Below are 26,669 nucleotides of genomic sequence, written 5' to 3'. Positions count from 1 at the left end.
TCCTCTCGGCAGCCCTCCAAAGGGGGGCGTGATCTGGTCAAAACTGGCCATTTCTAGCCCCAAGCTTAAAATCAATTGCAGGACCTGATTATCAGCAGGGTTTGGTTTCTTCTGGTCTGGGGTTATTCAGCTCATCTGCAAATGAAGCTGTAGGTGTTGGAGCTCACTGTTGCTCCAGAAGGAGTGCGGGCAGGCAGACTGCAACTGGCCGCAATGGAAGAGAGCCCAGACCTGGGATCTTACTCTTCTGTCCATGCCTCAGGTCATGGAGGCAGCTTGATTTCGTAGCATATTCAGAACTTCACCTGAGTATTTATGAAGGCTGGATCATTAGCTCCAGTTATCAGGAATATTTTAGTGCAGAAATACATCAGGCTACTCATAAATGGATGAAGACTTGCCAAACTTGGCCCCACACAAACCAAAGGGTTGTATAGCACTTCTCTTGTAACCAGCACTAAGGAGTAAAGTTCTAGGTCTGATTAATAAAAACTTGAGCAACTCACATCCCCAGAGTGGTTAGCTTTCAAAGAACATTTAAAAGTTTTTGATTATTAAGAAAAAAGTTAAACAGATATAGAACAAGTGCAATCCAGGTTGGACATACATGCTGAAACTGCTCCATCAAAAACATAGCAGAAGATGCCCAAAGGTTTTAGTGTTTACCTGTTGCTCAGAACTGTGAAGTTCACTCTCTTGTCTTACTGTAGGAGACTTGAAAACACACAAAATCACAAATTTGCATATGGAAAAGAAATAAAAACTCCAATTCAAATCACTCAGAAAATATTAGGTATCTTTCCTGTCACATCAGCAGGCTTTGACTGAGTTGCCATATGACCTTTCTTCTGTCAAGTATCCAATGGAGGGTGAAAAAAAACCCTTAAAAAAATGGAACCTGTTTTTAGTTAATGTCTATAATGTTCTGTTGCATTACAAAGTTCTGAAGTAGGAGATCTCTGCTTCAAATGGTGTCCCAGGAATATCAATAGTATGACCTCCCTTGAACTGTATGATTCCCTAATCATTGGATAACACCATCGTTATAACATGTGCCAGGCATGTGCCATTGACCTGCCACTTTGTGGCACAGCTCTGAGGGACCAGAAAACAAACAAATAAATTAATCATACCATTTATGGAGCCAAGCCATCCTCCATGGAGTAAAAGCTAATCAACTTCATAGCAATATGCAGTGCTCATGCACAATCAAACTGTTTAGTTCTTTATGAATTATTCAATGAGTCCTCCTGGCAGTTGGGTAAGTTGTTTGTTCGCCTGGCTGCTCTTTCTCTTCTGCAGCGGTCCCCCCTCGCTGTCCAGATTCAACATTTCACGTTGTTTCCACAGAATCAGTGAGTGATGGACAGGCTGTGCTATCCTTGTGGCCAAGCAATGTTCTGCCAATTGATTTCTTTAAATGCAAAGCTTTTAATCGACTGCAGATTCTGTTTTCCAATCTCTCTCCTCTCAAACTCCCTTCTGCTAATTTGCACTTTGTTCTTCTCCCATTTTCCTAATGACACAGCAGTTTAGACAGGAACTGTTTATTGATGTGGCTGCATTAGCAGGCAGAGCAGATAAACCTTCTTGTGAATGTTGTTCAGGAGAACAACCATGTTTTTCTTCCTTTTCCAGGTTCAGATAAAAGCAGCTGAAAAACTTAATACAAGACTAATAGCCCATTTATGGGAAATATAAAAAGAAGCCATTCCCTTTAAAAAATGTTTCCTTTTTTACTTTCTCATATTCTTGTCTGCAAAGCTTCCTCTATGTAACTCCCTAAATTTAGAACTCCAGCACGCCATTTCCTCTATGAAAGCTTCAGTGGTGTGATCCACCAACGGAGATGGACTTTCTTTTAATTACATGGTGTATTTATCCATAATCCAATAGCATTTGTAACATGGACTCATTCTTAATCAAAACTAAGTAACCTGACTCTTAGACCTAATGCTTGTTCAAAGCTCAGTTGTAAGACCAGTCAAAGCTCAGTCGTAAAACCAGTTCCACTTAAATTCTTCTGGAGGCAAAGATGACACCTTTCTGCAGCACTGAGCAAAATCAGTTAATATCCAATCTACTTTAAACACAGAAATTGCTGTGCTTTCCTTATTTCCAGTAATTTTTACGTAACAGCTTGGACATGAACGTGAACGTAAATGCCACTTGCAAAGACATTCTTGAGGCATGCAGTTATAGTTCATTATATTTTTGCTGACCTGCAAGGATAGATTTATCTTTATTTCAAGAATTCTGCATGACTCAGTGAAATTCACCCTCCAGAGCAGACAAAAATTTGGAATTTCAGATGCTACGCAAAAAGGAGGAAGCTCTACACAACTTTTGTGGAAACCTGACAAAAAGACTCAGAGAAATTGCAAGGAACCTCCCAGATAAAATCTCTGAAGCTCCTGGTGTTCCCCTGTAACTGCACTAGGCTCAGATGGAATAAGAAGTTCATAATCAGAAAGAAAATACATGGAAATGTTCATCAAGCAGTCAGGATAGTGTGAGGGCTTGGTGGAGGATTACCAGTAGTGCTAAGAATCACCTGCTCTGTTGAAGTTAGGGAGCAAAGAACAGAACCGATAGAGACAAACATCCCCATCTTCTCTCCTTTCCTCTCCAGCTGTCTTCTGCAACTCCTGCTCTCTCATGAAAATTCATCTCTGTGCTGGCACAGGGAGTGGTGGTGGGACTGAGGAGGGGCAGCTTTCATTCCTTTGATCTGAGGACTATTAGGTGCACATGTAATTCAGGCACTGCTGCCCTCTAAGCTCTGCCAATTTCCTAGGACTTCACTGGGATATTAAAAAAAATCTTGGCCAGCCCATTCCAGCCACTGGTGGAAGACAACCTCCATCAGGAAGAAACCTACTGTGTCTCCAGAGACCCCCTCTTTCTTTGAGGCTGCTGCTTACAATGCCTGTAAGGCAAACACACATTAAGTCCAAGTTCCTTTGAAAGTGACTTCCACCTGTTTCTAAGAGTAGTCAAGAGTATTTTTGGACGATCTACTTCCTTGCTATCTGAAGTTTAAGGCTACCTTATGCACACCATTGGTCAATGGGATTCAGTGGACACACAGCAACTTTGTTTCGTGTCCTAATCCTAGGAAGCAAAATGCATGAAGTGTTTTCCAAAACAACGTCCACCTCTGACCTTTCTCTTCTGGCCTGTGCAGAAATGTCACTAAGGAACTAAGGACAGAAGCAACTCAGAGGCAAAACCATGCATGCTAGACACATTTTTTCATCTTAAACATTCCTTTTGGAAAGAGGTTCATCCAACTACATTTACAATTTGAATATTTTTATAAGGCTGAATTAGACAGTCTTTTTATTGACCTAACTTGATTTTAAAACTAATTTTGCCTGAGGAAAGGCTGAATATAAACCAAGTAGGGATTTTAAAATTTGACCTAGAATGTTGAACTAATAGCTGACCTTTGAATTGCTCCTAGATTACCCAGAGTTTACAGTCATCCTATGTTTCATTGGAAGGGTCATTTCCTGTAGGACTTACATCTAGTCATCTGACTTGTGACCTCTTGGATTAGATTTATGACCTTGCAAGGTCAGTCTTTAACTCCTTCTAGGCTGTTAAATTGGAAAGAAGACACTGTATGTCATTAGAAAAGCAGTTTTCTCCAGTATGCTAATAAGATTTTGGAATGATCTTCAATTCCAGTGTCACAAGACACTACTGATTGCCAAACAATAGTTATCCCTACCTTTTCTTAATTTAGAAATAAGTAGATACATGCATTGAAGATAACAAAAATTTGCCAGTGTTTGCAAACTTGGCAAACAGAATATAGTCGTCTGCCTCCACGTCAAGGTATTTAAACAGAAAGACTTGATTTTCAGTTCTGCTAAGTATTAACAACTCCAACTGATCTCAATAGGAGCAGCAGAAACTCAACACACCTCAAAATTATGCCAGTAATGCATAACTACAGAAATATATGCTTTCTTTATGTGTTTGTATGTGTAATTTGTGTCTGTAATTTGTTAGGCAGGAATCATGTCTTTTCTTAATGTATCTAGAGTGTATAGTACAGTTTGACTTTGCTTTCTGGTAACAGTGAAAATAAATGCATAGAATAGATTCAGTCCTCACATACAGAGCTTTAGTAGATTGAAAATAAGAAAACACAAGATTTCTGTGGTTAAACATAAAATTCAATAGACCAACACAACTGCATTTTCAACAGAGATCAAAATTAAGCGCCATAAGCATGAGTTTTTGAAAGACCTCAGTTTCTGAGTTAGGCACCAAAAACAAGGGCTACATTTATTTAGAAACTCCCTCCAAACTTTGTGTGAAAAGATGAAGTAGCTTTCCTTAGAAGGAGTCCTCTTGGATGTCAATCCCCAGATGAGAACTCCAAACATTTGCATGTTCACCTGTGTTACAGCCTGAGAACTATTAGACAAAATTAGACTTAGTTGTGTTTCTTTTGCCTGTCTTTCAGATCCCACGAGGCTACGAGCCTTCCGTTGTAATGGCCGTTCTTGCAACCCTCCGGTGGGAAACCTTGCAACAGGGAGGACACCAGTCACTCTCACTACGTGTGGCCAGAACAGTACAGAACTGTACTGCTTCTACCCAGACCAGAATCTCCTCCATCAGGTCTCCCATGGCTGCGGGCATCCTCGCTGCACCAAATGTAATGCCAACCAGCCTGATAACTCCCATCTCCCTGCTGACATGACAGACGATTTCTTTGCAAACCCCATCTCCTGGTGGCAGTCTGCCCAAGGGGTACACAGGGAAGAAATCAGACTGGACTTTGAAACAGAATTCTACCTGACCCATGTCATTGCTGTGTTCAAATCACCTCGCCCAGCTGCGATGGTGTTGGAAAGATCCCAGGACTATGGGCAGACTTGGAGGCCCTACAAGTATTTCTCTGTCAACTGTACAGCGACTTTTGGGCTCCAGGATGATGTCATTGAGGAGGGCTCCATGTGCACTTCCAGGTATTCAGATGCAGTGCCCTGCACCAGAGGAGAGGTAAGCAATAACTGAGGTTTGGACTAAGTTTAATGTCAAACAACTGAAGACTGGCTGAAAATCAGAGAGTATGTGCTCAAAGAGATACTGTGCATATAAATTAAGAAAGATATCCCATCCCCAAAGGCTTTGTGTTAAGAAAATAAAGGGGAAGAAGAAGAGAAATTATATACCGATGAAAATGTATGGAAATGCTTTAACAAATTTCTTTTATGAGAATTGCACAGGATAGGATTAACATTGCCTAATTTTACATTGCAGATGCCAATAACTGAACTAGAATTCCAACAAAATAGAAGTAGGGAAATACACATTTGTAGAGTCTGATTTATCCAAATTGTTTTCCTACTTTAGGATGACATGAACTGCATGGTCTTTCTTTTTCTTCACCATATAAAAAGTCCTAGATGATTGGATGACTTTTAAATACATCCTTCCCATAAGTTTAATATAACTTTTCTTGCTGTGGGTGACCCCTCTGGTTGTATCAGGCTGTGGGCTCCAGAAATGAAACTGTTTAGAAACAGGAAGTGGAAGTGAGCAGCCAAGTTTTGGTAGTCAGCAGTGGGAAAAGGACCTCCCTTGGTGTGAACGTTCTGATGTGCTGTTAAACATATGCAGAAGGCTTTCTTTTAAAACAAATGTACAATTGCTCTGATAAATTCCTCTGACAACATTAACAACTGCTTAGTAATCAGATACTTAGTTATAACCCTTTTCATTCATCAATCTTGAAACAGTTTAGATGGGAAAGATGGTAAATATCATTGGTATCATTTTATAGAGGAGAGGCACAAAGGGAGATTATAAGACATTCCTATAGTCACGACAGAGGCTGGAGTCCTTTCACTTTCTTCTCTCTTCCTTAGAGAAGTCACAATGCTCTTGGTTTCCCTGTCTTGGCAGGTTTGGCAGTAATACTTTGCTGCAAATTAAGCTCAGGAGTGAGGTGAATGGTCCAGATAGGCTTCAAAACCCACAGTGGTTTCAGCAGTGCACTTCAGAATGCACTTGAGAGAAAATAAACTAGTGTACTATACTTGAGGAAGGGGAACAGCAGTAAGGAGAGACTGAGTTCATCTTTGCACAACAGGCTGGAAAATATCTGCATACTGGAAATCTGGAGCAGATCATCTGACTACGAAACTGTCTTGTTCCTGGAGTAGTAATTCTGCTGGTCAGTTATCATGATACATTTAAGTCAAATACATCCAAATGTCTTCTGTAGAGAGATTACAGTTTGCCACGTCAATACAGAATCTAGGCAACTAATACAGTTTTCCACTCTTGTGTGCCTTCCAATCAAAAATCTGGAAGTACTTTGCAAGATCCATTGAATGATCTTCAGCACACATACAGGGGTCCTGTTGCCATTTCACAGACAGGGAAAGAGCAGCACAAAAAGGTGAAGTGTTTTGTGGTAAAACAGGACAATTCTGGTTGAGTAAGGAACAGAATATAGGGTCTGAGGAAAATGCCTTGGCTTTAAATGCAAAACAACTCTTCCTTCTCTAGTATAGTATCCCCCATTGCCCTGCACTATGTTGACTTTTGTGCTTACTTAACCTTGGGGAATATCATTAAGACCATGTGTTGCTGCTACAACAAATCTGACAAGTGGATGGCAGAAAATCAGATAATAAAACATTCATCCAACACAAGTCTTTGTATTACAAATATCAAAATGATTCTGTCAACTTGGGCAGCAACTACACTGAAAATGTGTATGCTTAATCAATCTACACTGTGGTAGCAGATAGAAAACAATACAGTCATATATTTACAGGTCATACCCTTGCAGATACCAAATATTTTCATGAACTGTTACCTGAATTGAATACATACAGAGGTCACTTCCTCCACAGGACAGAGAGCTGAAGCTTTAAAGCAGCACACAGGCATATGTATGGCGACTTAACAGAGAACAAGACAAATACTATTTCACAGCACATTAACCCCAAAGGATTCTGAAGGTCCAAACAGACTTTACAGAGATCTCTTAATCAACCCATGAAATGTCACTATGGCAAGGGTGCAAAAGCATCAGGCTTTTCAGGTCAGCAATATGATGCAGCAGATTCTTTTGTGAATGAAAATAAAGGAAGGCAGAGTGTAGTTATTTTAAGTGACACCTGATCAGATTTGCCTGAGTGACACTGCTACTCTTACTACAAGTCTCACAGGAGCTTTGCCAACGTACCTCAGAACTGCAATTTTACACCTTATTTTAAAGATGTCACAAATGTCAGCAGGGCATCCCCTCAAGCACTGACTCACAACTGACTTGGAAGGAAGCTGATGGAATCCCCACTACTACTTTCTGCAGTCTTCTCTGCTGCTTTTTCCCCTCCACCCTGACCTATCCAATTACTGATTCTGGCTAAGCCTTGGATTGCTGAGGAGCTCACATCACAAGCTGACAACATTTCTGAAATGATCAAAACCATTCCAACTTAAATGTTAATTAATGCTCTAAGATAAATGCCAATTTTCTCTACTGAGGGGGCTGAAGCACTGCATGACGCTCAGGTTTTTCTTGGGCGTTGTCCTATTCACTTGGAGAAGAGACACAAAGTCCTTTTTAACAGGGCACAAAAGGAATCTTCATAATGTCTCTTTTGCAGTTTTCTTTTACTCCAGCATTTACTGAATCCCTTACTCCTGTTCAGATCCAGAGTATTTCTGCAGCTAGAATCTATCTGTCTGAGATCCTAGATCCCCCCATCTTAATTCTTCTGGCAATAAAGTTGCTTTATTTATGATTTCTGGTCTAGGAGGAGAAGCAATTTATTCCCTGCCAATTGCCTACATATCATATGAAGCACCACAAAATCAACACCTAACTTCCTATACTTAAAAACACTTATCAGTGAAAATCCTCCACCAACATGTCTTAAGTCCTGCCTGGCCTGTTAAGTACCCTATGTTTTGCCTGTTGACTTCTATCATTATAAGAAATTATATATTAAATGGGAAACAAGTACTTCTAATCTTTATCCTATTTTTAAGGGAGAATAGTTACTCCTATGCTCATCAGCTTCGGTACACCAACCTCCAACATAATATCATGAACTAAAACCAACCCCGCCTTTTTAAGGTTTGTTCATCTACTGTAAGTGCATCTACAGGCAATGCTTGCATGGAGTCTTATGCATCAACTGAGACCTTTTTTTACCTTCTTGTCCATCCATCTGCTTTTCTAATTTAAAAACACTCTACTACATAGCCATGGAGCCTAAAAGGAGCCTTCAGGTTAGCTAGTATAAATCAAAACTCTGGCCCAAACAAAAGGAGAAATTACCGCAATGTTGTATCAGACATTAGTGTGACTTACAATTCAAACATCATATGGGGGAAACAGGGACCCAAATGTTTCAACCTGCACTCAAGGATCTGAGAGATTAAAAGCACATTTTTAATAAACTAGAATATTGGGAAATGAAAACAAATGTTCTCCTCCATCAAAGATGATGTTTGCATGAAAGGAAGACATTAGCATGCAAAGTGAGTTAGAACACTGACCTGCTTATAACCACCAGACCCAAAAGGAGACCCTTCCCCTGTTGGGTCTAGCTAGTGGAAAGGAGTTTTGAATCAAAGGCTGGTTCATTTATGTGAGTGTCTGTGTGACAGATGACACCAATGAAGTGTGATATAATAAACCCATTACTGGAATTCACTGGGGGCTGGAAGAATTGTGTATGCCTGAATTAAGTAACTGGTTTCTATGGCAACATGTTAAGTGTGCCTTGCGCAGAAGACCTGTTCATTCTACGTTTTGGATCCTGTGGTGACCTCTTTAGGGACACAAGTCCCCAGCAGTGCCTTTTGTCAAAGATGAGTGGACTCGCTTGGTAGCTAAAAGACTTTTAATCACTCCTCATTCACTCTGTGAATGCCAGATCAAGACATCTTGTGATGGGATGCAGTTCTGTCTGCTTCAAAAGCCACCAGGTTTTTCAGATAGAAGCCACAGCCAACCCAGTGGAAGGCCTTTTCCTGTGCACTGACACTGAAGACCTCTGATGCCTTTCTCCATCTACAGGAACTGCCTGACCAACAGTTATGGCAGCAAGGGACCACTTGCATGCAGAAACCAAGCCAGGCCAGGGGTCTGTGTGGAATGTATGTGATCCTGTTCTAAGGACCTACATTTTTTTCTGTCTTTTCTCAAGCTTTTCTTTTTCTGTATTCATGCCAAACCTTTTGATAAACAAAGAAGGATCCCCCGCACACACACACATACCTCATTAAGTGGCAACGTCAATAATTCAAGAGGTGACCACTGAGGCTTCAGTGGCTTCTTAAAGGTCTGATCTCATATGGCAGTGGGGTCACTGAAAAGAAACATGGTCAGCATATCACAAGGTTGAATTCCTAGTAGCTAAGATGCAAGGGCAGGGTCTTGCATTGCAGTGAATTGTACAACAGTCATCAGGACTGGCCTCTCAAAGTTGCGTGATGCTTGGGTTATGCTGGCTTCCAGCCGGAAAGGATTCCAGGAGGGATTAGTCACTAGTGAAGGTAAGTGCACGAATGTTATGACTAGGGCTGTCTGTTCAGCATTTCGTTTAATATGAACTGTAGAGGAGACAGAATGCAGAGGCAAGTTGAGAGGAAGCAGTTAACACCAGCAGTGTAAACAAGCAGATAGCACTGCCAGGCCCTGCTTCCCTGGAGGAAGAATTAAGGGGCTCAAGGATTTGTCTCTGAAGGGAATTTGAACTGACGAGACCAATCCAGCATTCCCATCCCTGGCAAGTGAACTTCAGGAGGTCACCAAGTGTCCTACTCTGACCCGGTTTGTAATGAGCCATTTCAGAGGCATTTGGAACCTCATAAACCAGCCAGAAAGACACAGTAGAGTTTTTCTGAGCATTGCTTCTGCATTTCCTGAACATACAAGGCAGCAGATACCAAATGAATTTTTCTTCTCACCCTGTTTTATAAAACTTTAGTGGAGTTGGAGCCATGACTTTTCTTTTTCCAAGTCTCAGCAGAGAAAAAAATTCTTGTCTAAAACGCTATGAATCTTAGAGATTCATTGCTGTAATTTTCAAACTCCAGGCAAAAGAACACTTAACTGCTTGCTCTGCAGTTGTCCACACATCACTGTCATGGTAAGACTATACACTTAGCTAAGTCTGTTCATGTGTAAGATTTCAGCCAACACCTAGAGATGTAAGTGGCTCCACTTGTAAGAAATGGATGCTCTCCCATGAGAATACAGCTTCGTTGACATTGGTTGATATTGACAGTGATGGGTTGTTTTAACTTTCCCTGACAATTCAGCAGACAGAGTGAAATGAGTCTCCTTGTTCTCAATCCAGTTCCTAGTTGGGCTGTCTGCATTACAGAACTCCTTATGCAGCCCTTTGCCATTTCAGAGCAAGTATCATTCCTCATAATAAAAAAGGACGCTGCACTTTGTGGGAGCATGGAAATGTTCTCACATCCTCACGTAAGGAAGAAGGAATTTTGTCCATTCCCTGTATACAGACTGCAAACTGAAGGGGTTTTGTGCCCAATAGTCTAGATTTTGTATTCCAACTACATTACCTGGCTTGATAGAAGATACAAACCTTGCCTTTCTACACAGATGTAGAGATTTATATCTGCGGATAACCTGAACCTACAGAATGCATTTTGTCAAAAGTCTGCATGTCTCCTCAGATTTGTCTGCCTCTAGCTTCGATTGTGCAGTCTTTCCCCATCATCATATTGGCAGCAATGCCAAATATTAATATTAATGTCACACTGACTGGATTACTGGAATAACCTCAAAGCAAATGCAAATTGAAGGGACATTGACCCTTTCTGTTTTGGAAAACACAGAATGAATTCAAGATGCCACTGTCTTGGTAGTAGCTGAGTTTACCCGGATCAGAGAAATTTTAAAAAATCAAATGCATCATTATTTCTTTAACAAACTATAATATTCTATACTGGCTTATAAGTTTTATTCTCCAGAAGGACAGAAAAGCAATGGATCTTGACTAAAAAACAGTGTTCCGTGAATCGTCAGAATGGGCCTTCTAATAGCTAAAGGAGTAGCTAGACTTTCTTCATGCTCTGAAAGTATTGCAAAACAGGAAAAAGACTTCTTAGTAAAGGCTATTGTACCACCATGTGGAAGAATTAATTTTAGTCAAGGGCCTCCATCAAATAAATCAGAAGATATTTTCTGAGACAATTGTTTACTATTCCTTTAAGAATGAAATCAACTCGCATGAAAATCTCTTAATGAAGAGGATTTAGGACTGATGAGAGTTTTCATTGCAGCTTCCTTCTGATGGGCCTAGTGTAAGCACACAGACATTTTTGATCTCATTAACCTGATTGTGTGCAACATGATCAACATAGCTTAAGGATGATTTGTAACATCAAATTCTTGTTCTGCACAAGGATCTTCTTTTGTAGGAGGCCATGCATTGGCACTGCCATCCATTTATGACTCATTCCTTGACCTTAGGCTATGAGTTTGCAAGGGGGAACCTTTGTTTTGTCCACATCTTTTCTGACTAATACTGGCTGGAAGATCAGGTTAAGAAAACAGAATTATCTGCATCAAGAATGGAGAAGCAAAACATATGGCAAGAAATCAAAAATCTGAGACGCTGTCTCTGGAATGAAGATGATCTCTTGACTGGTGATAAAACATCACCCCCTGTGAAGCTGTGCCAACTTGTGTACAGCAAAACCATTCCTCTAAGAGTAGCTACCTTCTTTAGCTTTGCACACTTACAGCATTCTCCAGACTTCCTTGCTCTTAGAAAAGTCAGGAGAGGACAGAGTAGTGACCATCTTTTTGAGGCGCAGCTGACTGACTTTTGAAAATGAGAATGACAAATATGCGCTTGATAGCAGATATGCAGATAAGCATGAATGTCCTACTCAGCATTCAGCTCCAGTGTCAGTTCCTGATTATGAGGGAAACTCAGGATCTAATATGTATTTCCGCAAAGAGTTGAGACTATAGAGGTGCTGAATACCCTCGACTTCCACCCAATCCAATGGAAGCAGAAAGATTTCTAAGGTGTCCCTTACCAGACTTAATTGCCATCAGATTTTCTTCTGCAGCTGTGCATACGCTACTTTTATGAAAGCTGCACACTGATGTTTAGAGAAACAAGTGAGAGATTTCAGAGCAGTCTGTTACAGCAAAAAAAGAACAGAGCTTCCACAGAGCTTGATACCAGATAGAGATTAGATGACAAATAGCTTTACAGTGAACATCATGGGAACCTCTTTTCAGAGCTTGCATCTTAATTATAACAACACACTTCTTCATTCCACTCTCTTCATGTCTTTTACATTACTATAATGGAAAACTGCAAATTTGCACAGTACCTCTGGGAAATGAAAAATGAATCCTATTTCTGCCTTTCTGCAAAAGGCAGAAATCAAACATCTATCAATGCTTATAAATATCTAAAGGGTGGGTGTCAAGAGGATGGGGCCAGACTCTTTTCAGTGGTGCCCAGCGACAGGACAAGGGGCAACAGGCACAAATGGGAACACACGAAGTTCCATCTCAGTATGAGGAAAAACTTCTTCACTCTGAGGAAGATAAAGCACTGGAACAGGCTGCCCAGAGAGGCTGTGGAGTCTCCGTCTCTGGAGATATTCAAAACCCGCCTGCATGCGATCCCGTGCAACCTGCTTGAGGTGATCCTGCTTCAGCAGAGGGGTTGGCCTAGATGATCTCCAGAGGTCCCTTCCAACCCCTACCATTCTGTGATTCCATGATCTGTATAGAAGGAATATGCTTCATAGGCTTCAGAAACACAAACCTTGTGAACTAAAAAAAAAGGAACAAATAACACAGGGAAAAGATGGAGTATCTCTTCCCTAGCTCATGAATCTAGGACTTCACTAATACTTAGATCCATTTCTAATCTAATGTTTAAAACATTTATACAGAAATAGTTGAGGCTGCCAAAGTCTTATCTTTTACCTATTATTATTTAAATTACATGTATTGAAAATCCATCTCTAGGGATTCTCAGAGAATTTTACAGATATAAATTTATTAATCTTCTTCCCATTCCATGAAGTACTTGAATACCTGTATCCTATTTAAAAAAAAAAAAAGTAAGCAGGACATTCAACAGACTTCTATTCCTACTGAATTCACTGGCAATCCAGAACAGCATAAGGCTTAAGTTACTTGCTGAATGTTATACCGAACAATTGCGCTGGGGCTTTGAACAAATAGTTGCATTCTCAACTCTGTATTTTGATCACAGTGACATCTCTTTCTTTTTTACAGAAATAAAATTCTTCCCTGTACTGTATAGAATTATCAACCTATATATACAACCACCACCAATCTGTCTCCTAATTTGGATTCATTTTTTCTTAGGGAACCATAAACCCAAATACAGTCATTTAAAATATAATCATGTATTTTGAGCACAGAAAAATGTTTAGTGGTTTGATTTTGGTTTTTTTTTAGGTAAATTATGCATTTATGGAAAAATAATTCAGGGCATGTAGATCTGTTTTAAAAATTCATCCCACTCTACAATTATTTGAATCAATACACATAGTAGACTAATAAGTGTAACTTAGGGATTTTAACATACTGCTCTTGACAGTAGGGCGACACATATGTTAAGGGAGATCTAATGACTGGCACTTTAATGTGAGAAGAAATATCCAATCAAATATTAAAAATGAGCCAAGAGATGGTGATTACATTATACTCTTCCTTGTGCCCAAGGGTTTTAACCACCAATATTTCAAGAAGAATGTGTCCTCCAGAAGGGAAGAGAGAAGAAAATTCCATTTTCCAGTTTTATGCATATATAAAATAATGCTGCTAAACTGATTTAAATACAAAATAGAACTTTGCTACCTCTGTGCAAAAGGCAGCTCACCTAAACCTACTTATATTGGCACAACATCTCTGTTTTGACTGCTGATACAAAATGTCTTTGTTTAAATAAGTCCTCCATATCTTTGATTTTTTCAAAGTTAAGGAAGGCTAATTCCTCAGTGGTTGTTGAATCCAAGAACATATAAATGCCACTCCCAAAAGACTTCACTAGTGTTATGTCACCCAAATCAGATCTTTAACACTTAACAAGTCTTGCCTTGGGAGAGATAAGGACAAACAAATCCAGTCTCTCCACTGAGCTTATTCCGGACAGAAATGTGTCATGAATTAATCATACAAGCAAAATCTTGTACCTCAACTGGAATGGAATACCATTTTTTCTTAAAAGGATGCCACAATCCCTATGGGACATCCGAGCTATTAACATCTCTACTCAAAAATAATGTTCAGAGTTCTAAGGGGATATGGAAAATGCCAAAGACCTCAAGAAATGCAAGGCCAGAAATGAAAATATTTGCAAAACAATAAACCCACAGGGAACCAAACCTTTTTCCAAGCTGTCAAGCAAATAAACAAAAACCAATACAGCTTCGTGAAAGCAAATGGCTCTATGCTGAGAGAAGAGCACCCAGCAGCTGTTCTTTTGCCTAAAGAACTCAGTGTTATCTGGATGCCAATTAAGACAAGGGGAGGACGGATAATTGACTTGAGATCCCAAAACATGAATCCATCTCTTTAAACTTATCATACTGTATACAAAATAGGTTTCTAGTAGTGCACTACAATACACAAGATTTCCTTCACAGTTAACATAGCACAATGCAAGACTATTGTCATCAAGCAGAAGTATAATGCCAGAGACATAGAGTAAAAAGAAGCACTTTAGCCATTATCTAGTAATTTCTTTCAGAGAGGCCCAGTAAAAACTCTTGTTCTTCACCTCATTCACCCTTCCTCTCTGTCTCCTGTGAGTCAATCCGTAGCTGTTTACAACTGGGATCTCTGGGGCGCAGGGACATTAAGCCTCTTGCCCAGCCTTGTATAAGGAGGTCACTGGCAGGACCAGTGCAGATCTTGCAGAAGCTAATGACATATTGATTACCTTTTTTCAGATGTCTTGTCCTGGAGCAAAGTACCTCTAGCATTTATGTTCTCAAGCCAGTGATCTGTTAGGTATCCTCTGGAGAGCAATCCTGAAAGGAGATACCATATATATTAGAGAAGCCACAGACAAGAAAGCTATGTGAGAATGGAGTTTGTAAAAACCAGTAACTGAACAGACTGCTTTACCCTTGGCTTCTCTGTTTTCTGCCAATTTAAAACGGTTTCACAAGGACTTTTAAGCATTAATATCCCAGTAGTTAGTTTTTAACCCTACTTTGAGATCTCTGAGTTTAGCAGGCTCTGCAGAACAATTCCATCCAGTTTACTGCCTTGGTGTCAGATTAATTGACCACGTGGGAGTAAGATGTGTGTGTCTGTACACAGCCAGGTGCTCAGGACTCTGAGAAACTACTCCACCTCTGTGTGGTCCACAGGGGACTAGGAAGAAGGAGAGAGGGTTTGTAAAACTGGTTTCCACTAAAAGGATCAGACCATCCTAGATTAGAGGAACTGGACAGAGGAGATTTGGTCTTTGTCCTGTGACTCCATCAATAAGGGGAATGCTGGGCACCTGGACAAAACAGAATGGGCCATTTGCTTATGGCTCAATTGACTGGGGGAATGTAGACATTGGGGTGGAAAGGCCTGGGCTATTTTGTCATGGCTTCATTGGTCAGGGGAATGTAGGCACCTGCATTGCACAGCCTGGGCAATCTGCCCATAGCTCTATCGAACAAGGAAATATGGGCACTTCTGATCTCACCAAACAGGGCTGTTTGCAGCTTTGTAAGTAGCTGACAGTATAAGGCAAGGGAATTAAAAGAAAAAAGAACACAGCTAACCAAACAGAAAATTCTGCGGACAGGTGGGAAGTGTACCACTGCCTTTGCTGTGGTACTGCCAGGTGTAGCTCTGTGTGAAGCCTGGCAGCTGATTCTGTTAGTTTAAGAGAGTTTATCTCCCAATGTGCCATCGACACGTAACAGAATTATCTTCCAGGCACGTACCACAAGCTCTTTTCTGGCTCCTGCAAGCAAAAGGAGCAAAAGTATTTTACATGCTGCAAGTATTTAAATTGGTCGGTTCACTAGAAAGAAAGAAAAACACACAGAGAGAGATAAAGAGGGAATCCCTATGGAAACAAACCTTTCACTCCTCTAACAGAGTTAGCCAGACAGACACCGTCACCACTTATAAAGCAGGGCCAAAGAACCCTGAGGGCAAGTCCCTCTTCTATGATGGAAAAACTCGAGCAGAGGAGAAAATAGCTCTCAAATTGGAGTTAGCATATCCGTAGAGAACATCTAAGCCTGGGAACGAATGCAACCAGCTTTGTAGGTCACTGGCATGGACTGTGGTACAGCCCTCCATTGTCAACCTCTCCCCAAAAGCAACAGAAACAAACACACCCTGAGAGATACAGAAGGGTAGAGCAGTGCATGAGCTAAAATACAACATGTCCCTTTAGTCAATGTTAAACATCAAATTAGAACTGTGATACTCAAAACCAAACTGTTGCTGCTCTGGAGAACTATCAAACAGCATAAAAGCTGTGACAGAAGAGTAACAAGCCGCAGTCAGTCAGTAGGCGCAAAGTGCCTTTGGTCCTGCGAGCTCACTGCAGTGTAGCTACTTTCTTCCCCGAATTAATAAACCGTCTGGCTTTTTTTGAAGACAGGGTTCTCTCAATGCTTACTCACCCTAAGCCAAGCTGTGTTTTCTAGCACATAGTTCAAGTGACCAAGCCAAAAATCTCATCACAGTTTCCACTTCTTTCACAGATCCCCTCAGTCCCTTAGTTTACCAGACTCTAGAACTCATGCTAAAGCCACGTTCCTAAAATGCTTTGCGAAATTTGGATGGCATTAATACTGCATTTATGCCAATAAAACTTGGATTTCTCTAAGTGACACTGTTGTCACTTGGCTCAGAAACACAAGGAAGTAACTAGCGCTTGACAAGTTATGACATATTGTCTTAACTGCAAGAAGTGACTGGGCTCAGTAACCCCAGGGAGAGATGTTTAAACTAAGGCATTTCCTATCTCACATCTGAAATGGGATGAAAGCAGGTACACAGTCACTTGCTGTGGCTTGGCCAGCTTGTGGTAACTCAGCTGTGATGTTCTGGGATCAGTCACAGCCCCACAACTGCTTATGCAGAGTCTTCTAAATAGGAACTATTACTTCTTCCTGAACATTGCCTTGGAATGTTTGCTGTGTATGCAGAGTCCTGTATCTATGCTTGGATGTGTATCTTCTGTCTTTCAGGTGATTTATCGTGCCTTAAGTCCAGCTAACAAGATCGAAGACCCCTATAGTCCTGAGGCTCAAGATCTCCTGAAACTCACCAACCTCCGCCTCCTTTTGTTAAAAAGACAGGAATGTCCATGCCATGGTTCGGAATTGGTAGAGAAACCTCAGAGATTTGCCCACTATGCTATTTATGACCTGATCATCCGGGGAAGCTGCTTTTGCAATGGGCATGCAGAGAAATGCGAGCTTGCCAACAGCACAGGAGTCATGGAGAACATGGTGAGTTCTAGACATTCACTAACTAGACTTGTTACCTGCTTGTGCTTTCTCAGCCTAACCACGCATTTTGTGTGTGATCCTGTCCAAGTCTCCCTAAGACTATCTAAAAAAGGGCAGCAGTGTCAATCCACATTCATGAAACCTAAACCACTCTGGGAAAAGATTTCCTATAACCCTTGCTGCAGTTCCATATGTATTAATTGCATTGCTAGAGATGGGTCCTTCTAAAAAGTCTGGACCTCAAAATACCTGTAAATTGTGAAGGGGCTTTATAATTGGAACAGAGATCCGATCCCAAATATTGTGAATGAAATCTCCTACCTATATGCCTGCACAGAACTGAACTAATATCTTTGATGCAAAGTCTGCCCGGACCAGAATTTCAGCATCAGATCTTGAATCTCAGATTTTCTGAGTTTGTGAGACATAAGCAGTTCTGTCATACTTAGGGTTTCAGCCTTTACTTTTTCAGCCTTCTGTGTGTTTGTTGCTTTCACTGCATAGATAGCAGTGTTCAGGATGTGAAAATAATTTCCACTTCCCCCCTCTTTTACCCATTCAGCTTAAATAAGTTAGAATAGGGGTTTTTTAAAAGCCAAACCTTGTAGGAAGATTATTCTGTAGTACTATGACTAGCCCCTCCCTTTTCAGTCTTTTATCTGCATTTGACCCTGGATGTGCAGATGTGAGTTGTGTTTGTATGCATACTCAGAAGTATTCAGGGGGAATGACTGCTCTCTCCATTTTGATTTAGCTGCAAGTATTATATAGAAGAACTCAATAACAGTCACAGGGAAATGTTGCTAACCAAATATCCAGGTACATCTAAACACATACATCACAGACAGAATTCAAGTCACTTTAAACTATTCAATGGCTCCACTGGTTCCAGAAGGCTGTCTGTCTCTGTAATGGGTTTTGAACACCAAAATAACCCTTATAACTTTAATCCTTGATGAATTCTGACATAACAGACTCAAGAAATACATCCTCAGCTAATTTCTGTCCCTTCAGATATATGGTACCCTTGACATTTTGGTTTATATTCTTCTGGAATGTGTATTCCTTGACTTCCTTTCAACTTTTCTAGGTTCAGAGGTAGATACTGTAAGATAATTAGAACTGTATGAGTTTCACAATATTTGCAAAATAATTTCTGAATCAGTTCCATCTGTGGTATAAATGTAAGATTCAGCTACAGTATTCCAGCACTAGGTGATATGATCAGATTCCGTTAACTATAAACATAGGCTCACTTAATACATAACTGTGTGGAGAAAAGCTGTTTATTACAAACTGTTAAATATACACATAGTGAAACCAAATAGATGAATAACATGCTAAATGAATACAGCTGGTAGAAGAATAAACACTCTGCCCATCAGAAAAGGAAAACACAATATTGTGTATATTACTGGCATAACCATTGTAAACTATGACTGGATTTTTTTCCCACTATTCACAAGGGAATAGAATCTTTTTGTGCCATCAATGACTTCATGGGGCAAAAGGGGAAATAGTTTTGATGAAATGCACTTCATGAGTGACTCATGTCCCTGGAGACAAGAGGGTGGATGCATCACATCATTCACACAGGCACAGATATTAGCAAGTCTTTGCCTAAACAGGGATTCAAATGCAGCAGTGGGAAAAGTGAGAAAAATCTTCCAGAGCTTTAACTATCTCTAGAATCCTAGATGAGAGCTGGAAAAGACCATACGTGAGCTGGTCTGAGTCCTCACATAAAGGCATGGTCTAGCATACCTAAGCCATGAATGCATCTTGAACATTTTTTGAAAATCTCTCATGAAGGAGATTCAACAGCAACCCTCAGTAGCTGTTCCCATTTTGACATTTTGAAAGCTCTTCTTTAGTGTCTGCCTAAATAATCTCTGCTGCAAATTAAGGAGATTCTTTCTTGTCCCCTCTCCCCCTCCCCCCTCTCCCCCTCTCCTCTGCTCATGGAGAGCAGTTGATCCTCATTCTGCAGATATAATTGGAAGATTCTTACTGTATCCTTCCTTAGTTTTTGGGTTTTTGTACTAACCAGAGAAGTGTGAAATCTTCAGTGGTCAAAATTTAAAATTCTGCTCCCAGGTCATAAAAGTCTGGAGTAAAGATGATCATGCTATTTTGCTCCTCTTTTCTGTGCCTTAGTCATTACACTCTATCTCTTTCTCAAATGAAAATCCACTCCTGGAAGAGCCAGGTTCCTGGATTCTTTTACTTTTTATCTGATACTTACCAATGATGATATTGTAGTAGTGAAGGGAGAGTTCACATAGGTACAGATCTCAGGATTTGGTTTACATAATTGGCATGAGGAAGTTTATATAAGTGTATATCTTTGCATCTTACAGTATGGTAATCTCCTTGCCTATGTGCAGAAGGAAAAGGTCTACGTCTTTGTTGAGTGGTGAACACCAGTAATACATTTCGTATCAGCCAAACTACATTGCAACAAAAATCTTTGCCATCTTGCAATTTCTTGGCAGAGACAGAGAAGGTGCTCTACTTTCAGTCACATGATGACTAAAACAGGATGGGGAAAAGAGATGTTATAAACAAACATTGCATGTCCAGAAACAATCTGATTCATTCCACTGGCCGCATCTGCCCATGAACGCATGGGCAGAGCAAGTCTCAAGACACACTATTTTGTAGCGTGGCTAGCGTGGGTGATATCACAGCATGAAGGCAGAGCAGCTTCATGTTTCCTGGGCTGCTGTCAAGTAATTAAATAAAACGATGGAAAAATACAGACCTCCACAGAAAGGCTTAAGTAATAGGAGTTTCAATCTCTTAAGAGTTCAGAGTCCTCCTACAATGTATTTATTTTCTGTAGTTAACCAAAACAAAAGCAAGTCCATGTAGAAAACAACTGTAATTGTTTGCCATGGGATAGGCCCAAAACCTGAGATCATTCTGCACTTAGGTCTTGGAAGAGACATAATTGTGCTAACTTGTAATCTGTTCTTCTTACTCTTTCTTGAGAGAAATCTGTTCCATTTGTAATACTACTAACACTGCTAGACTGATACTATATGGGGGCTAAATAAGGGAGAAAACTAAAGCAAATTTCTTGAGACTTTTGAACCAACACTTTCCAACACCATTTTGGACGGACTAGATGATCTATGACTACTAGATGATCTATCAATGATCAATTTATCTGTGGATCTGTCAGTTCAGTCATGACAAACCCATTCAGCTTCTGGCTTCTCCACTGAAGCTACCAATAAGAAATGCAGCTCTATGAGAAGTAATGTCACAGACACCACAGTGTCATAGAAATGAGTGGATAGAAGAAAACTGCAAGTTTTAAAGCCAACCTCTGAATGGTACATCATTCCTCATGGCTTGAATTCCTAGATAGTTTCATGCATGTTCTCTCTGGTTGTAAGTCATTTGTGAAAATACTGAGTACAGCAAGGTTCAAAGAATTCCACAGGATCCAATGGAAATGACTTCTTGTTCTGGCAGCCAACCAGTAATATTTACTCTTTCAATGTGGCTTTTTTTTTTTTTTTAACAAGCCATGCACCCACCTCAACACAATTTACCTAGTTCACACTTCCCTTATTAACTACTGAGACTATTATGTCAGACAGGAGAAAAACTTCAAGAAATAAACATGGGAACTGTAAACAATAGGCAAGAAACTTATGGACAAACATATCTTGAATTTGGGGTTTGTTGCTATTGACAGTGGTGTTTTCTTGTTTTCTATTTCTTTCCTCAGACCAAAAAAAAGAGACACAGAGATGTGATACCCAACTTAAATATCTTCTTATGATAACTAAGGACAAAATTCTCCTTTCTGATTTTCACAGCCTGTATTATTCAAACTCTTATAAGTAGCTCCCTTGATGGCAAGGGAAATTATTGAGATTGCATTTTGCCACAGAAACTACAGAGAAGCATTTTCTTTTAAATAGAGGGCATTAATATGCTGTTACAAGGGAAACAACTGCCAGGACCTGGCCACCTGAATACACCTATTCTTCTTCTACGACTGGATGCAATGGAACGTAATCCTGTCCCAGGTATTACTATTGCAGGATGTACAAAGTTACATGTTGCTCTACAGTAAATTATTTATTTATTAAACTCCAACAAAGTTAGTATGAGCTGTCATGTTTAGGATCTGCTTTGATGACACATTTTAGCTGAGTCCAGAGGTGCTTCCAGAACAAAGTTTACAAAGCAGAAAGCACGCATGGACAGAATACAGAATCTAGACCAATGTCCTTTCTGTTTGCCAGACATTTCACAATCCTCTTTCTAGTCCATGAGAAGTAAGTATGGACAGAGGAAAGCGAATGTGGATTAAAATGTTTTTGTATAAAGCATTAGGGTTTTTTTAGTTGTGAATTATTGGTACCTACACTGCCAGGAAATTCTTACAAGTTGCCTCGGATGTTTCTTTTGCTTCTTTATCCTGTTTACAGAGACAAACAGTCTCTCCCTGTGGGTCTGATCCTCCCCAATGAAACAAATAGAAAGTTTTCCACTTACTTCAAAGGGAGCAGGATCTGGTCCCAAGTAAGATTCCTTGTTTGGCATAATGGAGGTTACATAAGGTAAAACTTGTTTTTCTACAGCAATTTTCTAGGTGACTTGGCTGTCGTATCCCTTGCAAATATCACCTCCTCTTCAAATATCTTGGGCAGTTCTGCTGATAATCCCCAGCTAAGTTTTCACATTATCTGATCCAAGCTGTGCCAGTCTGTATGATGTCCAGCACTCAGAGATGCAGGAGGTGCTCTCTGGTGTAGTTGGCAACTCAAAGAGTAGGTTTTGTTTAAGAAAAAGTTACTCTGTGTACATCAACTATGTGAGTAGCATCAGGAATGCTTAAAAATAAAAAAGAAAAAAAAGATTACAAGAGCTTCTAGATCACATCAGAATAAATTCTAGAAACAGATCCCTATGCTGATTTTTTTTACCAAAAATTAAAACTGAATATGGACTTCAAGCTCTGCCCATAATGATCTGAAAACATAGAAGATCACATAAATTATGGAGCAAAAAGTAGTCATGAATCACATCAACTACATGAAAAGAAAGTGGTGCTGCTGACACCTTTGCTACCCACAGTGGACCAAAGCATTTCACAGGAATCCTTGTGGCAACATGCAGGTGGATGAGACAGTTTCAGATATTTGTGTTCAGAGATGACAAAGAAGCTGACATCATGGAAAGGTTCTCTTCAATTTTAGTGGATTTAGTGAGTTCCTAGTTTCCTAGGGGAAAAATGGGCTTCAAAACCATGACTCTAAATGAGTTAAGTTCTCAAACAATTACTTAGATAAAACTTGAAAAGGATATTCAGACTTGTCTTGTAGGTCCCATCCAGAAGATACTATTTTATCACATTCTCACAAAAGCCACCAGAAACCTTAACTGAAGAATACCTAAATAAATCTAAAAAGGATATTTCCTATACATCCCATGCTTCTCTTGCTGGTTCAGAGTGACTGTGAGGAAGAACGGCACGTTAAAGTAATGCCTCCATTACTCTCAGGAGCTGGTTCTTGGCCAACCTAAAAATAAACACCCCTGTCCTTCTGAGCTGTTAAAAATTTGAATCCAAGTGAAAATATGGTACATTTTCCCTCTTTATTTTAAATAGATTGTATCCTCCAAATTCAAGCACACCTCTGCGTTGGTGTCTGGAATGTTTCCTTTCAAAAAATTTATTAATTCTGATTAGGTTTCTTATAGTTTTGACTCAGATGCTACATCAGCTATCTCCTAGAATTGCACAAAACCTGCAGTAGTAGTCCTGATGAACAGTTCTTAAAGTTATGTCTTGTTTAGTACAGATGTAGGCTCTGTAATCTGGGTTCCTCTCCACAGTTTTTGTGAACATTTCTAGTTTTGCTGGCTCTTCAACGCTAGACTCAAACTTTAACAAGATAGTCCTCCCCTCCCAACAGAATCAGCACTACTTTGCATTATAGCCATTTCAGCTGGAATAGCAGGGACACAGGTAAGCAGTAGTTCACGCAGTTCTGAATTGACATTCAGGTAAGGTTCAGGTAACGTTAGGTCTAAAATGGTTCCAGAGACCATTTCTAGGTGGTTTAGTAGAAGGTTCTTCCCATCCGCTGCCTTTCCACTTAGCACTGCCCACTGAAGTGCAGGCAAGAGCAGGAGAACTTCTGTGGGCTGCCTCTTAGAGGGGACATACCCTGCCTTCTGTCGAGCTCCGAAATTAAATTAGTCTGTGACTACTATTTCATCTTATGAAAGATGGCTAATTTGGTTACTGTGGTGTACCCTGACCATATACCATGCCATACCGCATCTTTAATTTCCTTGTTGCACATAGGGTGTGTAGGCTGTGCTTCTACCCTCTTCTGATTATAATCAGTGTGTTTAACTTCATATCCATGCAGGTTCTCCATGAGGTCTGCTGAGAACCTGTGGTTTGCAGCCAGAGCATCTGGCATTCATACCATTAACATGATGTTTTGAGTATCTATGGTTTAGAGAACAACCACAATTTTGATGGCACGATCCATATAGTGGTTCAGTCAGCAGGAATTCTGCAATTATAAAGTCAACAAATTTTTCCTACATTTTATTATTATTGTGGAAATGTCTTTTACTACTACTGAAGTCCAAATCAGGAAAACATGCCTATTCAGGAATGGTGTTTAAAAACATGCCTAAATGCTTTCCTGAATCGGGGCTCAGTGTAGATCCACCCATGCAGACACTCATCTTGTAGGAAACCATCTTTTATTTGTGGGATGGTTTCAGCAAACAATTTCCTATCTGATATTATTATCCTTTAAACACAGGTTTTCTTAAAAGCTATGGCTATGGGTGAGATATTTAAACATATTTTAATTTTATTGCTTAATTGCTGTTATTAATAGTGGTTTTTGTTGTTTTAATCACTTAATTGATGTTCTCTGCTACTTTCATCTCTGTGAAAGAACCATAATAACCCTGTTAGCAGAAACATTTGATTGGAAACACTTGTAAATATATTTTAGGGCTGGTAAAATATGCCTCATAGTTCTTTTAAGAAAGATTGCTTTTCACATTAAAGCTACAAGAGTGTATGTGTATGTGTGTTTGAGAGAGAGAAATAATTGCTTCATCTCACAGCTATCAGCCACCACTTGCTACCAATACCTCTCTCATGTCCCACAGTACAGCATATTTCTGAGGTTCTTTCATTTAAGCTCCATGCAACATATACTGTTCTGTCTCTCTGAGTGGAATTTAATACAGCCACCAACACTAGGAAGTGCTGTGATGTGACCATCATAGAGCTGCTGTGTTTGGCCTCATACATTAAGTTCTTGTGTTTTTAAGCTCCCTTGGGACTGAATAGACAGCTATGTCATTTCTGTCCTCAGCTCACCTACATGCTACCAGAACAAAAGTTTTCAGTCTTTTACCAAGGCTTGTCAAAGCCTTTCAGCCAGTTCACTCATCTCCAATAGATCTCCCAGTACTACAAGCAAATCTTTCTAGAGTTGTATCTTGTGGGTGCATGGAGTTTGTATTGTAACACTTTGGCAGCAGGTGCACACAAAATATGAAGAAATTTTGCACAGGTTTATAAATAAATTCCATATTACTCAGTGCAAAAGTTATAAAATTCTACATATATTTCCTTGCCTTGGTTCACTTACTGTGCTGGAAGGGTCCTGGGGATTAGCTTTGCACCCTTTAGGTGTTTAGAATCCTTTCCTTGCTGTGCAAGTTTTCTGCTAAATCATGGACTTTCTTGCCCTTTTTGTCCCTTCCCAGATTCCTTATAAATCTGGCTGGCCCTGCACCTTCTTCAGGCCTGCCCTTCCCCCGCTCTCCAAGTTGCAGCCATCTGCAGAGAAATTGCAGAAAACTATTTTTCTCTTGGCTTTATCTACTCCATTACTCAACATAATTTCACTTGAATTGGAGCTATGCATGCTGCCAAGTTCACTCAATACAGAGGTAAAAATTCAGAGAAGAGTTCACAGGCCCACTTTGGGAGTGGATTTTCAATCACAGACACCTAGAGCCACTGTGGATTAACCAGTAGAAACCCAGCTAAGTCGAGACAGTTGCTAGAGTTAGCCAGACTTATTACAAAGTAAATGACAGAATTATTTTCCCTGTTGAATGAACAAGTCATGTCCAAACTTCTCTGAGCTGTCCACAGTGTGCTAACCCATTATGCCTGACCTGTAAATCCACAAATCCTTGTCCATATATCAGAATCTAGAGCTTCTCCCATTTCTTCCTACCCCAAAAACTAATTCTGGGTCTTTCTACAGCAAAGGTTGGCAGTCAGGCCAGACTGTTCAGTGGCATCAGGAACAAAGCCTTGAACAAGACCAAATTCACTTGTGCCATTCACTTTCAGGAGATTTGAATGGTGGTATTTACTCGTTATGCTGTGATTCAGGCATTCACCTATTAAAACACCGAGCCTCACTCCCCTTTCTGCTTCCTCCGTTCTTCAGACACTCACCAAGAGCTGGTGACCTGCTGTAACTCGGGCTGCATTTCAGTGTGACAGCTGTTACTTGTATGCAGTTTGTTACAGATCGATAATGGAGTTGTTGGCACTGTAGGTAAAAATAAGAGGACAGCTTAGCCTAAAATGAATAAAAATCAAGCTAGCATTCAGAGAGAAAACAATAAGAAAGCAGAATGAAATGTGGGCAAAGGCACAGCCAGGCATGTGTGTAAAGACTGATGGAGGTGAATTCAGGCAGAGGATGGAGTTGTGTCTTGAAACTGTCACAGGCTGAGTTATATTCCCTCACATGAAGGATGAATTTTGTACCTCTTCCTGTCTATTTATCCTGTTCTTTTGTTACTGTTCAAAAGGGGGCTTAGTGATGCCAGTCTGAATATCCAACTGAACACTATCACTGATTTTTCTTCACCATTACCTATTTAGTGAACTTGGAACCAGTGGCAGCTCATTCACTCACTGCTATGGAGATCAAAACCTGTATGGGCTCAGGTGGCCTTGCCACAAGTGCCCCAGCTCTACTTATCCCTGCCAAGCTCCCTCAGACTTAATTTACCAAAGTGACCAAGAATGAGCCAGAAATTCAGTTCCCTCAGAAAACACCCATATGTGTACTGGTTTTCAGACATATACACTTATTAGACCTTTTCCCAGAAATCAGCAAGTGACATAGGAA

At 40.2% G+C, this 26,669-nt stretch overlaps 1 protein-coding gene across 3 annotated transcripts in view; it reads left to right on the top strand.

Moving 5' to 3' along the window:
• Positions 1-26,669, top strand: part of LOC129211560 (netrin-4-like) — a 54,046-nt gene that overhangs the window by 3,509 nt on the left and 23,868 nt on the right. For all 3 annotated transcript variants that reach the window (XR_008578863.1, XM_054838839.1, XM_054838840.1), the window contains exons 2-3: positions 4,481-5,022; positions 17,239-17,502. Coding sequence is in view for 2 of the 3 variants with exons in the window: in XM_054838839.1 (XP_054694814.1) it covers positions 4,481-5,022; positions 17,239-17,502 (806 nt within the window). In the remaining variant the exon portion in view is untranslated. The remainder of the gene's footprint in view (positions 1-4,480; positions 5,023-17,238; positions 17,503-26,669) is intronic.

The sequence above is a fragment of the Grus americana genome, chromosome 11 (assembly GCF_028858705.1).
Source record: "Grus americana isolate bGruAme1 chromosome 11, bGruAme1.mat, whole genome shotgun sequence".
NCBI lineage: Eukaryota > Metazoa > Chordata > Aves > Gruiformes > Gruidae > Grus > Grus americana.
This window is presented reverse-complemented; position numbering and strand designations above follow the sequence as displayed.